General features: G+C 39.0%; 2 protein-coding genes, 1 long non-coding RNA gene and 1 pseudogene across 3 annotated transcripts in view; 2 read left to right on the top strand and 2 right to left on the bottom strand.

Annotated features, from left to right (window-relative positions):
* LOC149115646 (uncharacterized) overlaps window positions 1-3,114 on the top strand; it is a 12,416-nt gene extending 9,302 nt beyond the window's left edge. Inside the window, exon 2 of the long non-coding RNA XR_016206252.1 lies at window positions 2,959-3,114. This is a non-coding gene — a long non-coding RNA (uncharacterized LOC149115646). The remainder of the gene's footprint in view (window positions 1-2,958) is intronic.
* A 355-nt stretch (window positions 3,115-3,469) lies between these two features.
* On the bottom strand, window positions 3,470-4,239 carry LOC149115645 (uncharacterized). Its single transcript, XM_089285708.1, is given in 2 exon segments — window positions 3,470-4,086; window positions 4,089-4,239. Coding segments are annotated over 2 exon segments (705 nt in total). The 5' UTR covers window positions 4,177-4,239.
* A 10,277-nt stretch (window positions 4,240-14,516) lies between these two features.
* LOC110067061 (histamine H2 receptor-like) lies at window positions 14,517-17,819 on the top strand. Its single transcript, XM_020774339.2, has one exon. The coding sequence runs from the start codon at window positions 15,097-15,099 to the stop codon at window positions 16,297-16,299; it is 1,203 nt and encodes a 400-aa protein (XP_020629998.1). The 5' UTR covers window positions 14,517-15,096; the 3' UTR covers window positions 16,300-17,819.
* A 2,469-nt stretch (window positions 17,820-20,288) lies between these two features.
* LOC149115644 (5-hydroxytryptamine receptor 2C-like) lies at window positions 20,289-23,390 on the bottom strand (annotated as a pseudogene).

Below are 23,390 nucleotides of genomic sequence, written 5' to 3'. Positions count from 1 at the left end.
TGTGACAAATATTTCATTGTTATATTGTAATGCTAGCTCTGTAGATTTTAGCATGTTTTGGGCAAATTGTCGGAAAGCAATCACACGTTTTATAAAATTTTGATATGCAGAAATGTGCAGTGGCATGGCGATTCGAGACAAACTAAATCAAATAGAAGACAAAAACCACAAAAGTGAAAATCAGCGCAACATTTTCCTGAGTTGAGGCTAAAAGCTAGCGGTCTTCAAATATTTCAATTTTGACTTTGTTTGTTTAGATTTTCATTGAGCATTTTTGACTTTCTATGCCTAAATTTTCATTATAATTAATTCGAAGAAGCGAATTTTTCATTGACAATTGTATAAACCAGGTTAAATTTATAAACCAGGTTAAGCGTTTTCGTTCAACCGTTGTTCGGCTGATTGTCGCGTGTTAGGATCCTAATAATCTTTGTTTTTCTTCACCGTGCATTGTGAGAACGTAGTCAGTCACAAAATAAAACATGTTATAGCGCCCAAGTTGTTGTCACCATGTGCGCCAAGAGCAACTCTAGCTTCTTGAGTGCTCTCCAAACTTCCCAAGTGCATCCATTACTCGATATACGCACAGCTAAAAGCATGAACCAATTCATTTATAACGAGTTCAGTTTGAGTTTCAACTTCCAATTTGGGCCGGTTTTCTGTTCCATGATTTCCTCCAGTTTACGTTGTACGTTCAGTGATGTTGGGCCTAAAACAAACTTTAACATGTGTTGATATATATTGTGTAGTATTTTGTGCCTTGTGACATTGAAAATTATGGGTCCAGGGGCCTGTTTCTCGAAAGCCCCGGCAACTTTTAGGCCATTTTTAAATAATTTGTATCTATAAACAGAGAGGTGTATACACCTGAAACGTCTTGTATGAAGGGAACCTGAGTTCACATTAAGAATATGTGAATAAAACAGTTCTGTAATCAGAAGGTTTGAAATTTTGCAATGGCTTTCCCGGTGCGAAAACTTTTCGGGACCTCCGAGAAACGGGCCCCAGGCACGAAGTACGTCTTGACTCGCGTGATATTTGTAGTTGATAAATGGCGACCGAATGACGAGGTCAAAGACGGTTTTTGTGGTCGCATTTTTTATGTAATTGTGTCGAAAAGTGAATCAAGGCAAAAGGAGGTCTGTCCTGATCGCGATGATGTTAACCAATAATTCCTTGGTCTCGACAAACATATCGAACAGAAAAGTGCTGAGTAACGTTTTTTCTTTAAGTCTTCACTGGCAAAACACATGACATGAATGGCTATGAATTCCTGGAGGGACTCCATTGTAAAACAGAGTGAATGCTTGTCGGGAAAAAAAACAAATGGAATCAAATGCCTGGAGGAGACAATCTGGATGTGACGCCAGCTTTATTTTGACCACTAAAAGTCACCATTCTAAAAGAGATAGGCAACTGAGAACTATACCGGCCTTACAAGCGATTGAGGTTATGTCATCAAATTCTTTCATTTCTGAAGAAACGGGAAACGGGAAACATCTCTAATATTTCTTGCCAGATCTAGCCAAACCATCAACATGGCACAACAGTATTTCTTCGATGAAATCATTAATTTAAGACTTTCTAGAGAAAACATTGGCGCTAAGCCCTGAACACAGACGTTAAGTGGGACCAAACTCAACAATTTACAAAGCAACACGGAAGAATTACTCATGTGAACTCGAATACACGTACAGGAACGAGAACTCACGAGAAAGAAACATCTTTGTTGTCACATGTTGAGGAAAACCAGGCTACAACGGTAGTCACGGTATTTTATTCCACGACTTTGCCACGCGCTCAGTGGTCACGGGAGACGTGTTCTACTAATCTCTTCAAAGTGCAGCAGATGTGAAACAGAATTATCGATAAGGTCGTACTTAATGACCACTTACATATTTCAGTAACTTGTTTGTTATGATACCACTTCGGTATGATGCGTAATTTCACGTTGTTTTTATATTTTGGTCAATTTATAACAATGTGACAGTTGTTGATTTCCTCAAAAATTGTTCGTATTTACTAATCTTTTAAATAAAGCAAAACCATGTTTGGGGATTCTCTTTTTCTTCAGACATTTTGCCGTGTTTACGTGACTTGCAGACGACAGAGTACCGCATCCATCAACCCCGTAAAATATTCGCATTTCATTCATTCAAGAGCAACTGTAAACGGCCAAAGTCTAGAAAGTTCAGTCGGAATTATTGTATAGACACAATCCCTCACTTGGTAAGAAATAAATCTACATTGCGTCGGCGAGCATCTCTGTTGAAGGATGCGTTTCAGAATACAGTGATAGTCATGAAAGGTCTTAAAATAGACTTGAAGTTCGACGGCGTTTTCATAGGGTTGTAGTTGAAAGTAAACAGAACACCTGTGCTTTTCCTGTCGAGTTACGCCTGGGCTGAACAACAATCTTCTGATCTGAAAGAGTTACGTTCTACTCAAGAAACTGGTTATTATCATGTATGCCCATATTTCATAACAACCTGTATTAACCTCTATGATGTTTAGAGAGAAATATACCGACCAATAATGTTTAATTAACGAAATGTTGCACATCAAACAATTAAGACCACGTTCGCATGAACAAACATATTCGGTCCGCGCTGAAGTCTTTGCCGTCTAACTTAACTTCATTTATTCATTCCTTGATAATAGCATCATGAGGTCGCCGAAACGTCTAGACATAATATCGTTGGTTTTTACTTGCTTGTGTATTTCAAATGCATTATTAATAATAGATTAATTTATTCGAGCGTGTCAACATATGCATCATCATGCCAGCTATCTACGTTTAACATGTAATCGTTGAATATCACTTACTGTTGTTCAAGTGCCTCGTTATATTCTCATCGCGGCAAGTCGTAGCAGTCTTCAGTTTTGCTACGGAAACGTTTAGCTGCTGCTATTAGGTGTATTGCTATTCATTAATGACATCTCATTTTGTCCCTTCAGATTCGTAGGCAACCGGACGTAAATCGATGACATCAATGAGTAATCGATCGACGAGGAATGATTCATGGTTAAGTGATGACTAATAGCCACAGGTCATCGACTTATCCTTCAGCTTAGTAGATAATAAAAAAATGACGAAAATTGGACTGTACACAATCTGTTATGTTATGACGCATGAGGAATCTTAAATTTGAACTTTCTCGATGAATCCCTGGAAGCTATTGAGTAGTTCTTTCATTTTATACCTTTACTTAGGGAAGATACGTTTTTTATTGGGGGGGGGGGGGGGGGGGGGGGGTGGGCCGGGACTTCGGAGGGGAGGGTCATTAGTAAATTTTTTACAAATTGAGGAGTGTCAAACCTGTTTTATTCGCAACCGGGGGAGGGTCACAGTTTTTTTGGCAAGGAAAAAATTACTCCATGTCTCTTAGTTGACTCTTATTTGTTAGCAAACACGCGAAGTGTACAGAAACCTAAAACTTGCATATACAAGCAAAGCTACCAGTCAAGATTAATCTAAATTATTTACAGGTGTTGAAATATGATATCCAAAAACTATCTTGTCCAAACTAACATAATTGTCTCTCTCGACCAGTGCCCGCTTTCGTCCATATTTTGACGGCGGTAATGTTTCCGCTCGGGGTTCTGGTATAAAATCAGTCTCCGGTGACGATTCGTTACTCAAGCTACTCGGGGTTGAACCGACAACTCGATCTACCACATCACTTTGCGAGTAAGTTTCAACCTCGGAAGGTGATGAGGTCACTTGTTGCTGCACATTTCTTAACGGGCGCTGCCGAGGTTGTTGACAATCCATTGAATCGTACAGCAAGCTGCTAATGTGCGCTTTGATCATTTCGACCTCTTCAGCTTTCTTCCCTTTGAGGGTGATCTTGTGATGGGAAAAGTACAAGGATAGCTCTTCCACCCTCAAGGACGACAGCTTATTGGAGTCGTACAGTCCAACCCAGTCAGTGTCATTGTACTCCCGGTTTAGCCGTTCCATTTGCTCCCTTTCAGTCTCCTCTGTCTTCTTCTCCCTGCGCATTTTTATCTGGGCAAGGTGCTCAACATACTCTGCCACAAGCTTTTCGGGTACAATGTATTTATCTGAAAACTTTCTAATAGCCTCACTGTCCCCACTGACTAGTTCACTTTCCTCAAACAATCGCTTAATCTGAGCAAGTTGCTCCATCTGACCTCATGAAATCCTCGCATTCACCACAAGCGCATTTCCCTCTTTCTATTCCTCGCACATCCTTACCCATTTTCAAGTTTTCACTGTGCAATCGCACGCCACACAATCTCGTTCTCAGAGCCCACGTATCTTTTGGTCAGCGCCAACCAAAAGACACGTGGGCTCTGGGAACGAGATTGCCATGTTTTAAACCAAGGCACGCATGCGCCGTGAAACCGGAACTCCTAAAATCTTGGAGTCTGGAAATTAATTATTCTAGAGCTCCGTGTCTTGGCGCTGACCAAAAGACACGTGGGCTCTGGGAACGAGATTGCACGCCACGCAATTAACTGCTTTCTGCGCAGACGCGGTTATGTGAGTAGTACTTCCGGTTAGTTATTTTCACTTCCGGTTATTTTTGTCTTGGAGGAGGTGGGGGGAGGGTCAGATGTTTTTGGGTAGGTATTTGTGAAGCGCGAAGGGTCATGCATTAATCCATCCTGGGAAGTGGGAGGGCAACGACTTTTTTCGCAAAAAATTTCTAAAATACCCTGACCCACCCCCGCCCAATAAAAAACGTACCTTCCCATACAAGGTAGCTCTAACAACTTTTAACTGAACGTCAAAAGATAAAGAATGAATTCCGCGACTTTTATCAGTACCGTAAATCCTCGAATTAGCGCCCCTCCTATCGGCCAAAATTGGAAATAAGCGCTCCCTACCCTCCCCCCATTTTGTGGACGAGTAATGAGACAACAAAGGATGTATAGTTTTCGTCGTGTAGTATTAGATTTGTACATTGTTTTAATTTGTGAACGCGTTAAGTGAAGACGTTGAACACGTTAAGTACTAACGGTGCCGCGATTTAAACTTAAGGATTATAAAGATCAGCTTTTTGTGCCGATAAACAGCTCACGTTGCTGTTTACGCGCAGATGATGTATTGCAAAAAATGATCATGTCAGGCCACCATTTGGAAAAATTAAATAAGCGCCCCGCCTCGATTAAGCGCCCCCTTCGAATAAGCGCTAATTCGAAGATTTACGGTAAGTCTGAACTTAGATAATGGGCTTCAGAAGATTTCGCTACCTTTTCTATTGATGGGTGCCGAGCCCCGGGTGCCGAGATTGTTCAAAATACCAGTGCAAGTTTAAATAAAAGTATTTCACAAAGTTCGTATGGAGAATCATCTCTCATTAGACTCATTAACTTGTCAAGCGCATATGTTTTAGCGCGTGCTAAAACCGTGTGTCTCTCTTCGATAGAATTACGGAACGAGCACGAGCTGTTGATGTAATGATGGTATGCAAAAGGAGAATTTACGTTTGGGTGATAGCAGTGTACGAGTTATTTTTCTTTCTTTTCTCTCAGTGCTTCATTAAGAAATAGAAAAAAAAATCCCGTGTTTCTATCGAGTTAAAGAAACATTCGTGAAAGTTTGAGAGAACGATGGAAGAAAAGGCGGAGTAACTGACTCGAATACTCACATGCGTATGGTGTTCCCAGTTTCTCGTTCTCCCAAACGTTCATTCTGTAACTCGATAGCAACACGGAAAATGTTGTCTGTTCCTTAACTGTCGTCTCATGGCGAACTGACTTCTAGTTAGTTCTCCCGATTTTCACGAATTGTTTACTTTCGTTTCTTAAGTTCTCACCAGTAACAAGCGGCCACAACCGTCGATTCTTTGCTGATTTATGGAGAGATTGGCAGGTGCAGATTCCACGTCCTGTACTGTACATGCTTGTAAACATGTCTTGTGGATGTAATAAATTTTGCACGGCACATGCAAGCACACTAATCTTGTTAACCTATGCAGATTAATCCAGTCGGGTGCCAGTCATTCTTCACTACAAACTATTCATTTCCTTCGGGGTCGTATGGGTTTCATTTTCAACTCTCATGTCCTCTTCGTAGACTACACCCAATTCATGATATGTCAGCGGACTGGACATTATGTGACTGTCGATATGACGGGTATGTAAAGACGAAATTTTACGATAACTGCAGAAATTCTCGCGCGCTCATTAAATGACAATAAGCGGACAGACACACAAATTTATAATTTATGCGATGCGTCAAACGACCGAGAGCGGACAATTTGACAGTTTGTTGTTTGTTATCGGCTATCGCCTCGTGGATCCACAGCTACTTTGACATTATTATTAGGACGAAATTCATGATCAATAACAGGACAGACGCATGAAAAACTAACGTCAATTGACTAAGCCATTTCCGAGTTACCTTTTTGTTCTTCATGACTCTTCATGCGAAGTCATTCGTATCAACGTGTGTTTCACCTGCGCATTGGTTTTATTGCAAATTGGACTCAGGCGATGTTTTAGTTTGAGCTTGGTGCCCAAGTACGATTCTCAGGAGGCATTAATGTGAACACATCTTTTTTCGAAGTATTCACAAAATGTTTTGTTTTTAACTGCGGTGATCAATCATGTCTTCAAAGATTTATTTATTATCAGGCAAAATACAACTCGTGGCAAAGTTTAAAACTAATCTGTACATGGGGTTCAGAGCCACCTTAAATTTTCGAAACGTTAAGGTGGCTCTGAACCCCACGTACAGTTGAATCCCACTGTTTCGAACTCGTAGAGGAAACGAAAAATAGTTCGAAATATCGGGAGTTCGAAATAGTCGATAGGAAATGACATAAGGGCAATACCAAAGGAAATAGGTTTTAGCTCGAAATAATGAGGAATTCGAAATAACCAAGTTCGAATTAGCGGTGTCCAACTGTTGTTCCTAGTTTGGAAATGGCATTTTGACAGAATGACTAACAGACTTGGTTTTAGACAACGGAGCTTGACTTGTATTACAGGCTGGACATTCCTTTCAAGTTTAGATTATTGATTCTATCCAACATATCTTAAAGGAAAGTTTATTAATTACGTTACTGCGAATATTTCTGCATGTTATATTGAAATAAAAAGTGAAATGATGAGTGAAAGTTAAGGTTTATTAACACTGCTCACTCCAATGTTGGTATTCCTGACCAATGAGCTTGCAGGAGCTTGATTATTTTTTCGTTTATTTATTTAGTTGTTAAGTTTTTTTATATTCCACTCGACCGGCCAGGAGGAGAAAAAGTAATTATGCTTGTTTTGTTTTTAGATACCTTGCTTAAAATGACACAAAAACGGCCTTGAGGACTATAGCTAAAAACACATCTCAGTTTTCCAAGCTATACATATACGTAAAATGCAAATTGTCATTCAGTAAAATAAATCCTCTTCTGAGCGTGACTGCACAGTGCGAATAATTCGCCAATAATATTTCAAAAAAATGCTTTCTGAATAACAAAGTCAACAAAAGCACTTCGAAAATGCACCGTGAGGATGCAGTGCGCGCCAAAACGTTGTGACGTACTTGTCCACGACTGGGTTCGATTTTTAATCCATGCCATATTCATCACAAAGCAGTACAGTTTGCTTCATTTCAAACAGCTCCCGGCCGTGTAAAGACGTGAACTGAGTTTCCGTTGACAATCGTTGAGACGAGGGTCCGAAGAAACCGCAGACGTACGTATTTCATCAAACTTCATCAAATGTAAAGCAAAGCACTTAAAGTTAATCAACAGCAACTTCAGTTGCGATTTTGCTCTAGATTTAGTTTCTAAGCTAGAAGAAACGAGTTTTAAAGTGCCGTTACTGCTTCTACGTGGCTTCGGTGTTTCGCCTTGGGAGTTGACTTTGCTTTGCCCTGAAAAACAGAAAAAGAAAAAGAGAGTTAACTCCAAATGTGTATCTGTAGAAAAAGATTTGAATGTTGCACTGTACTGTTTTGGTTTCGTGAACACAATTCAAATTCTTACCAAAACATCCACACCTTGGGTTCAGTAGTCAATTTACTGAACATTATTTGGGGGTAGGACACTTTAGATTTGTAGAAATGAAAGAACCATGTTAAATGCTAAACAATAATTTTGAAAATAATTTCCTCTATCCCGCCGTTATCTACATCTCAAAGCTGTTTTCCCTTATAGAGAGACCGCAAGTCTGGAATGTTATATAATATAACTAAACCAAAATATTTATTTCCCTTTTCCCAAGTGCTATAGTGTGTACTGCATATCCCCTGTTTTCGTTCATTGTGAAATTTCTAAGCCCTGTAGCTAAATTCATGCTTTTCTGTTTAATTTACAGAGTTAAATTTCTCCAAGGAATAGACAAGACAGGTATCCACACCCGACATCAATGGATCATCAAGCACTGCAGGAGGGTGGTACGATAAGCCGACTGAGTGTATAATAAAAACGCTAAGGTCGCTAAGATATTCCGACAAAAACGGCGGTTAACATTAGCGCGCATGAAGCAGATAAACTAGCGACCAAAATTACCGGTTAACTGATTCGAGCGGTGGCATGCAATTTATCTTTGTCAAGAATTTAAACTTGCTGAATTACTCGAGCGAAGTTTAGGAACAGTCAAATTTTGTTTCAAATTTCGCGCGAGTCGCTGTAATTAATTAATTAAATTAGTTATTGAGAACAGAACAGTTGTTTATTTACGGGGTCTAGCAAAATTTACCTAAGAAACTACTTTTCTAACGAAAATATATACTCAATAAATTGTCTTGGAAGAGGCTAAGTTGGGTGATGCTGAATATTTAGTTTTTCGAAAATGGGGCCGGGATTAGATGAAGATACACGTTTACAGTTAACTTTGTAGTATTACCGATGTTTTGTAGAGTACACAAATAGCAAATTTCAGAAAACTATGTTTTGTCCTAGTGCTATTTTAAGTTTAGCATTCAAACGTTATGCCTGGTTCAATCGTTTTCGAGTTTGTGCGTCAAATTCTCGCTGCAATCAACATTTCGTTGTAAGCAAAGTCTGACAAAAAAATTAAACGGACTACACAAAATTTTCATTTTCGATATCAGAGTTTTCGATTAATCTTTAACTAGCCTGCAGGCAGGCTCAGGTTGGAGCGCAAGTGCGCGCAGCATAGCCGCGAGACGAGAAATTGAGCCTGCTCTGATCCCTGCAAATTTTCCATTTCCACCCCAGGAAATTTCCATTTCCATTTCCATTCCAAGTGATCTTGCTTTGGCAGTTTGGTCTTTGATGATGCTGGTAAACGGGCAAGTTACGCCTTCGCGTTGTTTCGTTGCCCGCTTGCAATTACATACGCTTGTATTATATTAGCGGTCCGGGTTCGAGCCGTGGCCGTGGAGATTGTGTTGTGTTCTTGGGCAAGACACTTTACTCTCACAGTGCCTCTCTCCACCCAGGTGTAAAAATGGGTACCAGCGAACTTAGTGCTGGGGGTAACCCTGCGGTGGATTAGCATATCCCATCCAGGGGGAAGTAGAAATATTCCTAGTCGCTTCATGCTACAGAAACCGGGATAAGCTCCGGCCTGGTGGGCCACCTGGCTCGTATGGAGACCTTACATTTTACTTTACTTATTATATTAAACTCTTCCCATATCAGCCATATGCAGTCAGCAACACGACAAGTACGTCTTGATTCATATACATATTCATATACACATACTTTCAACTGCTATTTCCCGTTTCCTCTTTAGTTTGAAATTTAACCAGAAATAGACTGGAACTTTTTTAAAACATTAATAATACGAGCACTCAACTCTCCCCCTGACTCCAAATGTGCATGTACACGACTTGTTTTTTTACTGTGTTAAGGTGGCCGAACACAGTTTTCAAGAGCCTTTGCCTAATTCACCATTACTTTTAAGCTATTTATGCTTTGGCGCCCGTTTTTTGCAAGAGTCAAGGTTAGCCACAGAAGGGCTTATTCTCGCATTTTGGCTAAGATGTGTGCTGTTGCCATGGCAACGGGGCTGGTTAAAACCAAGGCTTAAAAATGGTTTTTGTTTACTTAAAAAAAAAAGTCGTTAGATTTTTTTCATCATTTGCCCACTACGAATTGACATTAAAACCCTTCTGTCAACACTGTTGTAATAAAATTTTGACACAGGCGATTTTCGTAATTCGCCGTAAATCGTTTTCACTGCATGTTCTGTATTGTTAAAAATTCCCTATGTCAAAATTCAGATTTTTTGCAATAGATCATTCACGTGGTTTCTGAACTATTTTTCAGCCAAATTTCTTGAAATTCTAACGACTGGATCGTGAGAAATCGGCAAGTTTCTGCAAAAGCAATCGGTCTCAATTTTTCGAGCAACTGTGCATGCACTGCATTTAACTGGGTTCTTTCGGTAACAAAGAAAAAGTTGAGAATTGCTGGGTTCTTTGCGTCGTTACTTTTTCTAACATATCTTTGTAATAAAAGACTAAAGCCATCAATGCACTGCGTTCAATGATACATCAGCAAAAGCGCGCGCGAAAACTGTGTTGGGCCACCTTAAATTACCGACTCCATGGGGATCTAATCGCTCCTCATCAAATATAATAGATTGACAGTTTTCTCGTCTTTCCCGCTTTTCGACCATTGGTAGTTCACTTTGCTCAGTCGATCGAAGCAGAAATGGAAAAATTACAGAGATCAAGGCGGGCTCACTTTCTTGGCGCTCTTCACCAGACTCCTTCCCGCCGGATCGCTTGCTCATCCCCGCTCGCGCGCGTGACTCAAAGGTGAGCCTGCTCACACGCTAAATCTTTAACAAGAAGGCAGCGCACTATAAACAAAGCCGGCTATAAATCTGATTTGCAATTTATCAATTTTCGAAATTTGCGTTTTGTTTTCACAGATATATTAACGCAAATTAACGCAAACATTGACACAATTTGATTTACATTTTATTCATCCATCGCCTGCGTAGCAAGTGTTTCCTCACGAAGAGCTTTCCCGCATTCTTGCCGCGCGTAAATTGGAGCGAGAGTAAAACTATGCGTGGTCAGAATGCGGAAAAGCTCATTACACGAGAAGTCTTGCCGCGCAGGCTAATCCATGACGGATTTTTCAAAGGAGTCAACCATGCAGGCTAAGTCCGTGATGATTGTCAATCGAAACTCAATATTCTATTATTTGTAAATAAACCAAGAGGTTTTGTGAACTTGTCGAGGGATTCTCAGTCAAAGAAATAAAAAAATATATAGATAGGTTACAACAAGAGATTATCATATTCTCTTGGTTACAGCAATAATGATATTTCATTGCTCGAGTTTTACTCAAACGCAAATTGAAAATGACCGGTGATTGCTGCGTTTTCAGATTTCTCCGGCGTAGTGTGGACGGAAAACATTTAATACGTTTTCACAGTGAAAACTTCGTTTTCAAATTTCTCCGGCGTAGTGTGGACACGGTCCTGGGTGTACCCGGCCAAGTTTCTTTGACTTTGGCAAATGTGACTGTCACGCTATGGCACTAAATTCAACAGAATAGATGGAGCCTTTTCTTCATACATAGTGTCATTCGCTGATTGGTATTGCGCGTGCACTGCCTTGGAAGTATTATTTTCCACCATAACTTCAAGAAGAGGTCACGTGACATTACAAAACTATAATAATAGATATTAAATAAACGCTTTAAAACGAAATAAACGCTTTTAAACCAGAGAACCTATCACAGGCCTCATAACGAAAAACGCTGGCATAAACCAATGATCAGTACAGTCAGGACAAGATATAACAGATAAAAAATGAATTCGAATTAAATGTCAAAACTAGAGGGAAACTGTAATAATAAAAACTATAACAAATTAAATCTATTGCATTGAGTAAATCAAGTCTAGTTGGATAGTAAGTTTGTTAAATCATTTTTTTTTTAGGCTAAATATTAAGATGTTTTTCTTGTACGCTAGCCAGTTGTACAATTACGTCCGAAATATGAACAACATAGATATAAACTCGTCTTTTGTCATTTGAGATTTCAGTTGAAAAACACGATCTGTCGACAGATTGAATTCAGCCACTTGCGGCAAGCTTTGTGTAAAAGAACCGACAATAACAACAGCCCATGCATCCTTGAAACGTTTCACACGGAAAGCTCTCGTGTTTTAATATTGCGTGTTTCCATTTCTTTAGTTTTTGAACTTCGCCTCCGGCAGGAGTTTGAGACTAACAGACTGACTAGAAGGAGTTCCGCAGAGTTCATATCTGACGAAGCTCCGGTCGGACGATCTGGTCTTAGAGATAGCAGGCTGTTCCGTGTCTTCAGATTGTTGCAGGACAAGGGAAAATAAACGTTTATTCTTGAAATTAGAAAGATGCAATTTATTTTATTTTGCTATGTACGTGTGGAAAGCATCCTGCGTAAATAAAATACTGACTCCTAGAAGAAAAGCGATTAATTCCTTTGCTAAGGAAAAGAAAACAAACGGGTGTAATATATAATTAAAAAGGGATCGTGTAAATCTGAGAGATGACGGCGAGGGTCTGAAATTTTTTGTCACTTTTCAGTTAGATGAAAAACGGAGATCTTTTTGTCATTAAACGTAAAACAAAAAACCAAAAAAAAAGGGGTTTCGGGATTGGCCCCTCTTCAGTGGTAGATGATAATAAAAAGCTAATGAGACAACTTGTCAGAACTAAAATTAAAAAAAAGGGAATGTTCGTGGACTAAAGGGCTAAGCACTAAACGTTTTTCTCGATACCTTTCAATGAATTTTTTGGCACCTTTCATATCTTTTTCATTTTACATATTTCTTCATCACTTCTTTGCATAATTTGTAACTTTTGCTCTTTTTATATCAATGCTTTATAATCAGACGTGCCTATCTGGAGCTGTGAGGCCGGCTCAGTGTGGGCGGTAGTTTTGCTTATTTCTAATGTCAACTAAGAATATTGAAGGGTATCGGTTCTATTTGTCCGCCAACGTAACGAACAATTTCCTCGTTTTCTGAGGGAAGTAACTTTTTAATCTTAAGCTGTTGTTGCTTCTGGATAATGCGTCATTGAATAAATAATGTGCGACGATCATAAAAGGTTCTTCAAGAAAATTCAAATTGCTAACGCAACTCTCTCTTCAGGTAGCTTGTCTAAGTCACCTTTCATAGAGTGTCAGATGCACCGTTCATGCATGAAAACTGCTTTTTCTTCGCTGACAAAAAAAAAGACGGGTATATTGAAGTACTTAATGGAATATAAAATTTCAGCTGTTGTATAGTTCTATACCGTATCTATTTTCTGTCAGATGACGTCAGTAGGTACCATTTAACCGTACTTGCAATTCAGTTTCTTAGGCACGTAGAACTAAAAATTGGAAATTGGTTTGCCAATGTCCGGCACTTTAACAAACAAATATTTGAAAAGAAACACGCCGACCTAGCCGTTAATACCAAACTTGTCAGTCTTCTACGATCAAAATTTCTGGAGAAGCGTATTTGCTACCGTAGATTTTTTTTTTGGCTGAGCTCTATGTTCGAGAGGGCGCCTGAAAAGACAGTTCGTTATTTGCTCAGGTTGTCAGAGCCTTGGAACAAAGTGGTAAAAGCTTTTGTCGGAAAGTTGTTGCATTATTAAACTAAAGTTTGCGACTCTCACTGATATTGCAGCTGACAAGAAAAAAAGGCGCCGAACGACAAAATCTGAAAACAAGCGGAGCAAACATAAATAATTAGATGTCAATTCTTTGAATGAACACTGTTAGTCCAAGGTGATAATCAAAAGCCTTTTCCATCGGCAGCGTGCATGACTCCATTTCCGTATAGCTAATTCCCAAGAATATTCTCCTTGACCGATTAAAACAATGAAAATGAAAAGTTTTCGGCGCGTTTGTGACTTATCGTCGATGAAAAATTTCCACGCCGGAGGTCGTGCCTGCTTCCAAACATAATTACTTCAAGAAATTAGAACTTGGGTTTATAGATAACTCCGTAATGAGGTCGATTAGTTATTCGAGATAGATCTAGATTTTGAATGTTTTTTATTGTTATACAAATAAACAAAACCAGTTAATCTGTTGTTTCAGCTCGTAGTTTTAAAGTCATTTGACTTTGGTGCAAAGACTAGTGAAAACTTTCGCTAAAAGCAATTTGTTTTGTTTTCTTTTCAGCACGTGGTAACCTTGGCGCGCGGTAAACCGTTGTTTGTAGTCAGATATTTGACTTCATAATATACGTCTTAGTCAAAACAAAAAGCACCGACAAGCAGGTGCCTATGTCCATTTATCAATTCTCATTGGTCGATACAATTCAATATTGACTGTCCCGGAAATATATGTTACTTTATGATAATACAATGTTGTCTGAAAAAAAGATATTCTTTTGGGTTTTCCCAATGTAAACGATGCTCGAAAAATTTTATCGCAAAATCGCGAGCAGGTATTATGTCTCTAATTAACTGGTCTCCATTACGAATGGTAAAAATGTAAAGTTAGAAAAATGAGATTGTTATTGACTAGGGTGCGAAGGATGTAATGTAAGATAAAAGTGCTCTGTTATCATCTGTGTCCAAAACAGCATGTTCTGATCCCACAACTAAGGCGCCTCGAGTCTATTTTAATTCAAATTTCAAACTGTTTAGTTATTTAAGTTTGACTTAACACAACAAATGAATGCATGTTATTTGTCGGTGATCAAAGGGGGTGATATGAGCCAATCGAAACAGCTTTGATGACCTGTCCAATTCTAAATCCATCCGTTTCCGTGGATTTCTCAATAACATTGGACTGTCAGGATATTAACCCGTCTTCAGAGCTACCCAACCAGGTAATAAGTACCAAGGACGTCTCATAGAAGGAAGATACGGTTAGGTGCCGACTTCTAGGAAAGATATTTTTCAGTGCAACTTGAAGCTGGGATCTAGGACTTAAGAACTGAATGTGACGTGCTCTTAAATTACGGTCGCGTTTGATTTGAAAGCGCTGTTAGTTTCTTAAAATAAGCTAAGAGCCAGACAAGTTCCGGCAAGCACTTAATCCTTTGTGGGAATAAGCAGGCGGGAAAACGGATCCCTTCATAATCTGGATCATCCCGTTGACATTGCGTTTTACAGCACTTACGACGTGGTGGTCGAAATAAATCTCGCTAACGCACAGTCCCGGCAAAGTTCAACGAAGCAACTTACAGAAACGTGACGCTGTCATGCAAGTTGGCGTCGGGAATAACAACACCTCCTCGCTGCCTAACATTTTGCATCCAGGCAATCATTCTGGACTGAATAACACATCGCGACTGTCCTCCGCAGGTCCAAGTGATTTTGAAATCATTTCACAAGCCGTCATCTTGATCATTGTCCTCATCGTGTCAGTCGGTGGCAATGGCCTCGTTTGCTTCCTTGTATTTACGGTTAAACAGCTACAAATTCCAACGAACTATTTCATCCTGTCCCTGGCGCTGGCCGACTTCTTATTCGCTGTTATATGTCTGCCTTTCCGCATTGTCAATGTGCTGCAGTATTACCTGTGGACACTCGGCTTAGGTACCTGCAAATTCTGGGTCTGGCTGGATCTTGTCTTCTGTTCTGCCTCCATCGCAAACCTAGCAGCTATTAGCGTAGACCGCTATTTAAAAATCGCTTCCCCGCTAACCTACGACATCCGAATGACATCAAGACGCGTCGTTTTTATCCTAATAACATTATGGGGATATTCTACGTCTCTGGCGTCGCTCTCATTTGTGTCCGGCGACGCGTCGGGCATTATAGTACGGAACCAAATGTGTTACATCGACAACAAGATCTTCCTGACAGTAATTTCCGTCATCGGATTTTTTGCCCCCTTTGCCATTATGCTACTAATGTACTGTTTTGTTTTTAAAGTGGCGGTTGGTCAAGCGAAGGAACTATTTCGTTTGCAAGAGTCGCTTTACAACGGGAGTCAGCCGAAGGCGCGGCGAAAATCTAGCCGAATATCACCAGGAACAATTTTCTTTGAAGTAAAAGCGACCAAAACGCTCATTATACTGTTGAGTGTGTTTTGCATCTGTTGGTCACCGTTTTTCGTTCTCACTCTGCTTAGTCTCCACAGTAAGGCTCTACTCGAACCGCCTGGTTGGTTGTCGAAACTTCTCAAGATCGTCTTCGTGCATCTTTTGCCCAACTGCAACGCAGCTTTCAACCCGATCATTTACACCACCTATAACCTTCAGTTCCGTAAAGCTATTCAGAGACTGTTCAAGCGTTACAGAAACCGAGAACGGTCAGGAAGTTTCAGCTCTTTTTCGGAGCCTCCGACAGAAGTCCGAAAGAAGATGAACTCTGCACTCTGGACAAAAGCGCCAACAACAACCTCTGTCTACTTCTCTACTGGCGAAGAAGGAACAGATCGCATTTTGCCAGAATCATAGCAAAATCTACTGAGCTCAGTCTAGGACCGATTGCCATAGGGGGAAAGCTCTAGTTTTCGTTTTAAAAATGAGATACATTTCGGCTCCTATTTTCATTTTCACTGTTTTTCATTCATGTGTAGATAGAATATTATTTCATGATCATCTTTATACAGTCTATACAGGTAAATTTCCTTACTATTAAATTTAACCAATACCTGATTCAATAGCTTATCGATTCAGTTACGCCAAGAGCTCTCAATAAGCAATCGTGGAATTGCGATTGAAAGATGGCGCCAAGGGGTATTTAATATGTCTACTGACTGGAATTAAGAAGACACCCATTTACAACTCGAGATTAAAAAGTCGGTTAATGTTAAGAGCTTAAGATAAAAACAGCTTTCCATATGTTTACAGCTGTAAGGTATCGATAAAAAATCCAGAAAAATGAGTTAATGTTTTTTAGCTTATCAGCGCGAAAAAATTCTGCATAATATCATTTTAACTCTGGCATAAGACGACTTCTTCGTACGAGCCAAAATTCTCACCAAAATAGTATTGTATGAAGCAATATCGCACTGATGAGATTGCCAGTAACAAATGGGGCACAATACAAGTTAAATTGAAGATTATAACATGAAATATGACCAAATTGCGGCAAAAATTGTCACCTGTCCATTTTATCTCGAGAGCGTCAAACAAAAAGCTGCCAGCCTCTATGCATTCATATCTTCCGAGAAATAAAAATTATGGTTCTTTGAGGAAAATAATCAATAGGCTATGATGTTTAAAAGAAGCTGATATTTTATTCGGACATTTCTTTTTTACAAGTCTAGCTTCATGGAATTGTTGACATACCTACTATATTATGCGTATTCGTTACTACAGCTCCCGTTGATTCTTCTCCCTGACTTCTGTCTCAATTTTTAGATTGATTGTAATGGAACAAACGAATCTTTTCCGAGGGCCTTTGTTTAGCCAAAAGCAAATAAATTGAATCAACGCAGAGACAAGTTCAGAGAAAATTGGCGACGGTACAGTCTAAATATAGTTCTCAAAGAGGAGCAAATAAAGAGATTGTGCTTTTCCGGCGATAAATTAGAAAACACCGAACAGTTTATACGATTCGAAAATTGTTGAACGTTTTTCATAAAAAATAGTAAATTCACGCAAGCAGAAGTTTACTCCTAATTTCTAATTTTGCCTTGAAAAAGTGTCTGGTGATGAAATGGGATTGGGTACTTTTTTAATCCTTAATACAAATTCATTAATTATTTGAACCCTCTAAGCTGGAAAAGAAATACGCGTATTATTTACCTTTGAGGATTTTAAATATTCATGGTGCTTATTAGCTTGTGAAATAGGTAGCTAACATCAATAAAATCGCCTCGAGCAAGAAGTGTAGCTTGTAAAAATAGATTTATTTTCCCGTAAGACAAGCCTTTGGCAATTATGTCTGGAAAAGAATTAAGATAAGAAAAATCGTCATATTCTTTCAGAACGTAAATGAAAATCTCAATAAACAGATTGGAAATCTCCCATGAATGCCTTTTTTATTAGAATGCGTAATAAGAATGCATTGTAAAAGGAGCTCGTTAGTCAATCGCAAAGAAAGAAATACAACTCCTGTTAATTTTTATTAACAGTTCCCTTTATAATAAAACTGATAAAGAGGAACCCTTCTTTTGTAGAAGCTTTTTTCAATTCTCTCGTCACTGACAAAAACAATTCTTACCGAACAAAATAATGATCCCCGAACTCTTGAACAGAGGGCTGCAATTTCAATTAAACTACTAATGATTTACCAGCAGTTGATGAAAGTGAAACATTTCTCAAAGACCAATATGTTTAAAGCCTTAGGGATATTTTTAATTGAATCATCGGGTATCCCCAAACCACAGACTCAGCACTCAGCACCGGACACGAAATCTGCAGAGCAAAGCGGCGAAAACATTTGGCAACAAGGTTGTAACAAATGAAAGGGAAAGTTTATTAGTGAAAGGCAGAAAGTATATTAATTAATTAATTCAAAAGTATTCTGAAGGAGAAATGCAGAGGTTCGTATCAAGGGCGGAAACGGTCATCACGAAACTAAAAGACTGTACGAAAAGTTTGCAATTGCAAGTAGTAAAAATTTTGATACGCTTGGCAAACTGATTCAATGAAAATTTTCCAAAGTTTTACGAATGGAATAAAGGCTAGTTTCAAAAACGCTGCTTCTGAAATTTATAAAGGCTATGAAGGCTATGAAGTCCGTGTCTCTCTGTATTTTGCTAAATGAAAACTATTGCTTGAAAGCTAAGCTTATGGAAACCAAATTAATTTATCGTGTTAAGCATGCATGCATCGAGCTTAAACTCAAAATTTCTGATAAGCTCTTCCCTACTTTTCTAACAATCATAATAGCAAAGTCAAGTTCGGATGACTTCAGACCGTAGAAAGCACCGAAAAAGGGTTTAAAATTCCCTTAACTTAGAAAAAAGATATAGCTTTATATGGCGCCCAACTACTGGTCCTGTTTTCCTCGCAAATTTCCATGCTTCTGTTAAATGAAAAAATATTCATGTAATTGATATCTCAACCAATAACAGCCGAAACTGTTCATTATATTTGTTATCGCCAGTGTTCTGAGTTCTCTAGTTCCGTATACAGCTGTCTTATCGGAAACCATGGTTTACCGGTGCAATAGAAGCGAATAGAACATAGTTGTTGCAACTCTATATATTGACCAGTCAGAGCGCGCGTAGTATCTCAATTATTTCATAAAACACAATCTGAACATCCCAGACATTTTAGGTGTTCATGGTTTTCTGAGTCTGACTGTAAAACTTTGTTTTGGAGATAAAAATAAAAATACATTATCAGTAAAACGCAAGCCTCAAGAGAACATTCATGTATTTTAATTTTACAGGCACTTTACATGAAGTTAAGTAGTTACTGTCGGCCAAAATAAAATTTAAAAAAATGAGCTCAGGGGAGTTCAGCTATCTTATCTAACAGAGAGCAATGTTCTCGATGTTTCAGAAAAAAAAAAGCAAATTGGTGAAATGAAAAACTCTGTCCATTTCCAGTGACATTCAGATCTTGTGCGCTCCTGTAGCAAATTTAAAAAAGACTGGTTTGATTTAAGTAGTTATTAATACGATAGTAAAGAAAAGTAAATCTTAATTGTCCAACTAAGCCGTCGGCGTTTTTAGACTTTTCGCGAGAACGATCAGTTTTAACACAAGGGTTTTTAACATCGAATGAGCTCATCAAATGTCAAATTGGGTGTTTCCTTTCTCTCGTACACAATAAACAGACTAAGGAGTTATTTCCGTGTACAGTTCACACTTAACAAAATTGACCGTCACTTAGCGAAACACTCGAAATTAAGCCGGCCAATACTTCAAATACTAAGCCAGCTGGCTTTTTTAGTGTACCGAAAACTTGCTCCCTCTACGAGAAATTGAATGGAAGTCGGACAACACGCTCACGTAATTTGTTGCAGGAGATTCACCCATTGCAATAGCTGGGGATGATTTATTTCGATTAATTTTTAACCGAGTATAATTCGATTAGATTTCCTTAATTAATCATCATCAATTTACAGGGAAACGTCAACTTTGAGGAAAGTGTTGCCGTATCTGCATATATTTTGTCCTAGATTTATTGTTTGGGGATACCCGATGATTCAATTAAAAATATCCCTAAGGCTTTAAACATATTGGTCTTTGAGAAATGTTTCACTTTCATCAACTGCTGGTAAATCATTAGTAGTTTAATTGAAATTGCAGCCCTCTGTTCAAGAGTTCGGGGATCATTATTTTGTTCGGTAAGAATTGTTTTTGTCAGTGACGAGAGAATTGAAAAAAGCTTCTACAAAAGAAGGGTTCCTCTTTATCAGTTTTATTATAAAGGGAACTGTTAATAAAAATTAACAGGAGTTGTATTTCTTTCTTTGCGATTGACTAACGAGCTCCTTTTACAATGCATTCTTATTACGCATTCTAATAAAAAAGGCATTCATGGGAGATTTCCAATCTGTTTATTGAGATTTTCATTTACGTTCTGAAAGAATATGACGATTTTTCTTATCTTAATTCTTTTCCAGACATAATTGCCAAAGGCTTGTCTTACGGGAAAATAAATCTATTTTTACAAGCTACACTTCTTGCTCGAGGCGATTTTATTGATGTTAGCTACCTATTTCACAAGCTAATAAGCACCATGAATATTTAAAATCCTCAAAGGTAAATAATACGCGTATTTCTTTTCCAGCTTAGAGGGTTCAAATAATTAATGAATTTGTATTAAGGATTAAAAAAGTACCTAATCCCATTTCATCACCAGACACTTTTTCAAGGCAAAATTAGAAATTAGGAGTAAACTTCTGCTTGCGTGAATTTACTATTTTTTATGAAAAACGTTCAACAATTTTCGAATCGTATAAACTGTTCGGTGTTTTCTAATTTATCGCCGGAAAAGCACAATCTCTTTATTTGCTCCTCTTTGAGAACTATATTTAGACTGTACCGTCGCCAATTTTCTCTGAACTTGTCTCTGCGTTGATTCAATTTATTTGCTTTTGGCTAAACAAAGGCCCTCGGAAAAGATTCGTTTGTTCCATTACAATCAATCTAAGAATTGAGACAGAAGTCAGGGAGAAGAATCAACGGGAGCTGTAGCAACCGACGAATACGCATAATATAGTAGGTATGTCAACAATTCCATGAAGCTAGACTTACAAAAAAATAAATGTCCGCAGAAAATATCAGCTTCTTTTAAACATCATAGCCTATTGATTATTTTCCTCAAAGAACCAAAATTTTTATTTCTCGGAAGATATGAATGCATGGAGGCTGGCAGCTTTTTGTTTGATGCTCTCGAGATAAAATGGACAGGTGACAATTTTTGCCGCAATTTGGTCATATTTCATGTTATAATCTTCAATTTAACTTGTATTGTGCCCCATTTGTTACTGGCAATCTCATCAGTGCGATATTGCTTCATACAATACGGTTTTGGTTTTGGCTCGTACGAAGAAGTCGTCTTATGCCAGAGTTAAAATGAATTATGCAGAATTTTTTCGCGCTGATAAGCTAAAAAACATTAACTCATTTTTCTGGATTTTTTATCGATACCTTACAGCTGTAAACATATGGAAAGCTGTTTTTATCTTAAGCTCTTAACATTAACCGACTTTTTAATCTCGAGTTGTAAATGGGTGTCTTCTTAATTCCAGTCAGTAGACATATTGAATACTCCTTGGCGCCATCTTTCAATCGCAATTCCACGATTGCTTATTGAGAGCTCTTGGCGTAACTGAATCGATAAGCTATTGAATCAGGTATTGGTTAAATTTAATAGTAAGGAAATTTACCTGTATAGACTGTATAAAGATGATCATGAAATGATATTCTATCTACACATGAATGAAAAACAATGAAAATGAAAATAGGAGCCAAAATGTATCTCATTTTTGAAACGAAAACTAGAGCTTTCCCCCTATGGCAATCGGTCCTAGACTGAGCTCAGTAGATTTTGCTATGATTCTGGCAAAATGCGATCTGTTCCTTCTTCGCCAGTAGAGAAGTAGACAGAGGTTGTTGTTGGCGCTTTTGTCCAGAGTGCAGAGTTCATCTTCTTTCGGACTTCTGTCGGAGGCTCCGAAAAAGAGCTGAAACTTCCTGACCGTTCTCGGTTTCTGTAACGCTTGAACAGTCTCTGAATAGCTTTACGGAACTGAAGGTTATAGGTGGTGTAAATGATCGGGTTGAAAGCTGCGTTGCAGTTAGGCAAAAGATGCACGAAGACGATCTTGAGAAGTTTCGACAACCAACCAGGCGGTTCGAGTAGAGCCTTACTGTGGAGACTAAGCAGAGTGAGAACGAAAAACGGTGACCAACAGATGCAAAACACACTCAACAGTATAATGAGCGTTTTGGTCGCTTTTACTTCAAAGAAAATTGTTCCTGGTGATATTCGGCTAGATTTTCGCCGCGCCTTCGGCTGACTCCCGTTGTAAAGCGACTCTTGCAAACGAAATAGTTCCTTCGCTTGACCAACCGCCACTTTAAAAACAAAACAGTACATTAGTAGCATAATGGCAAAGGGGGCAAAAAATCCGATGACGGAAATTACTGTCAGGAAGATCTTGTTGTCGATGTAACACATTTGGTTCCGTACTATAATGCCCGACGCGTCGCCGGACACAAATGAGAGCGACGCCAGAGACGTAGAATATCCCCATAATGTTATTAGGATAAAAACGACGCGTCTTGATGTCTACGCGGTCTACGCTAATAGCTGCTAGGTTTGCGATGGAGGCAGAACAGAAGACAAGATCCAGCCAGACCCAGAATTTACAGGTACCTAAGCCGAGTGTCCACAGGTAATACTGCAGCACATTGACAATGCGGAAAGGCAGACATATAACAGCGAATAAGAAGTCGGCCAGCGCCAGGGACAGGATGAAATAGTTCGTTGGAATTTGTAGCTGTTTAACCGTAAATACAAGGAAGCAAACGAGGCCATTGCCACCGACTGACACGATGATATAGCCAGATCGCAATGCTATGACCCAGATTCGAACCGCTGGTCTTCAGCACCGTGGACAGACAACCTCCCATTTTCCAGAGGGAAACCGTTAGTTGTCAACAACAGAATCTGTTTCCTTGTAAAGAAAACTTCAAGCTCGACTGAACTTTGGAGATTTTCGTCGCTGGGGGTTCGACGTTGGGACCGGTACGGTTGAAAACTTGTGAAGGTTATGACATATTGACAGATGAGTGGCAGTTCATAGCCAGCTTGACACTTCCTCGAGGTCTCGGGAGCATGACGCTGGCTGACGAAACTTTGTACGTTCTTGGTGGCCGCACGGCAATAGACTATATGAGTGCAGGAGAATTCAGCGATAAAGTTGAGTGCTATAACCGTGGAAGTGATGAGTGGAACGACAAGGCTACTGTTCCTGTTAACAAGATCACCATCAATTGCAAGAAAAGGGGACATCCATGGAACTATCTGAAATGATGTACTCTTCGAGTTTTTAAAGGGGTTCTGACCAACCTGAAATCTCTAACTGAGAATCGCACGTAGATGGCCACTAATTCATAACATGAGATTGTCAT

This window comes from Orbicella faveolata, unplaced genomic scaffold (assembly GCF_042242905.1).
Source record: "Orbicella faveolata isolate gen_17 unplaced genomic scaffold, um_ofav_v1 contig_13, whole genome shotgun sequence".
NCBI lineage: Eukaryota > Metazoa > Cnidaria > Anthozoa > Scleractinia > Merulinidae > Orbicella > Orbicella faveolata.
The sequence above is the reverse complement of the archived record's forward strand: the minus strand, read 5'-3'. Positions and strand labels throughout refer to the sequence as shown.

Coding starts and splice junctions, on each gene's coding strand:
- LOC110067061 (XM_020774339.2), top strand. CDS start 15,097: ATGCAAGTTGGCGTCGGGAATAACAACACCTCCTCGCTGCCTAACATT.